The sequence below is a fragment of the Egretta garzetta genome, unplaced genomic scaffold (genome assembly GCF_000687185.1).
Source record: "Egretta garzetta isolate BGI_Z169 unplaced genomic scaffold, ASM68718v1 scaffold1162, whole genome shotgun sequence".
Lineage (NCBI taxonomy): Eukaryota > Metazoa > Chordata > Aves > Pelecaniformes > Ardeidae > Egretta > Egretta garzetta.
The window spans coordinates 61,636-61,914 of record NW_009258878.1 but is presented as its reverse complement, the minus strand read 5'-3'; the positions used below and the strand labels follow the sequence as shown (position 1 = coordinate 61,914).

General features: G+C 61.6%; 1 protein-coding gene across 1 annotated transcript in view; it reads right to left on the bottom strand.

Annotated features, from left to right (window-relative positions):
* ELMOD3 (ELMO domain containing 3) overlaps positions 1-279 on the bottom strand; it is a 16,898-nt gene that overhangs the window by 5,298 nt on the left and 11,321 nt on the right. The window contains exon 11 of the mRNA XM_035889429.1: positions 41-267. Within this exon, the coding sequence (XP_035745322.1) occupies positions 41-267 (227 nt within the window). The remainder of the gene's footprint in view (positions 1-40; positions 268-279) is intronic.

The following is a 279-nucleotide window of genomic DNA, read 5'->3' as shown; positions in this document are numbered from 1 at the left end:
GGGGCGCGGCGGTGGCAGAGGAGGCGTCGGAAAGCCCTGCGGAAGTCCTGGGTGAAGACGGTGTAGATGACGGGGTTGAGGGAGCTGTTGCAGTAACCGATCCAGAAGAAGAACTGGAAGACGCCGTCGGGGACCTTGCAGCGCCGGGGACAGAGCGCGCCCAGGCTGTAGAGGAAGAAGAAGGGGAACCAGCAGAGGACAAAGACGCCGATGACCACGGCCAAGACGAAGGTGAAACGTTTCTCCCGGTTGACCTGAGTCTTCCTCCTCCAAGGGTTC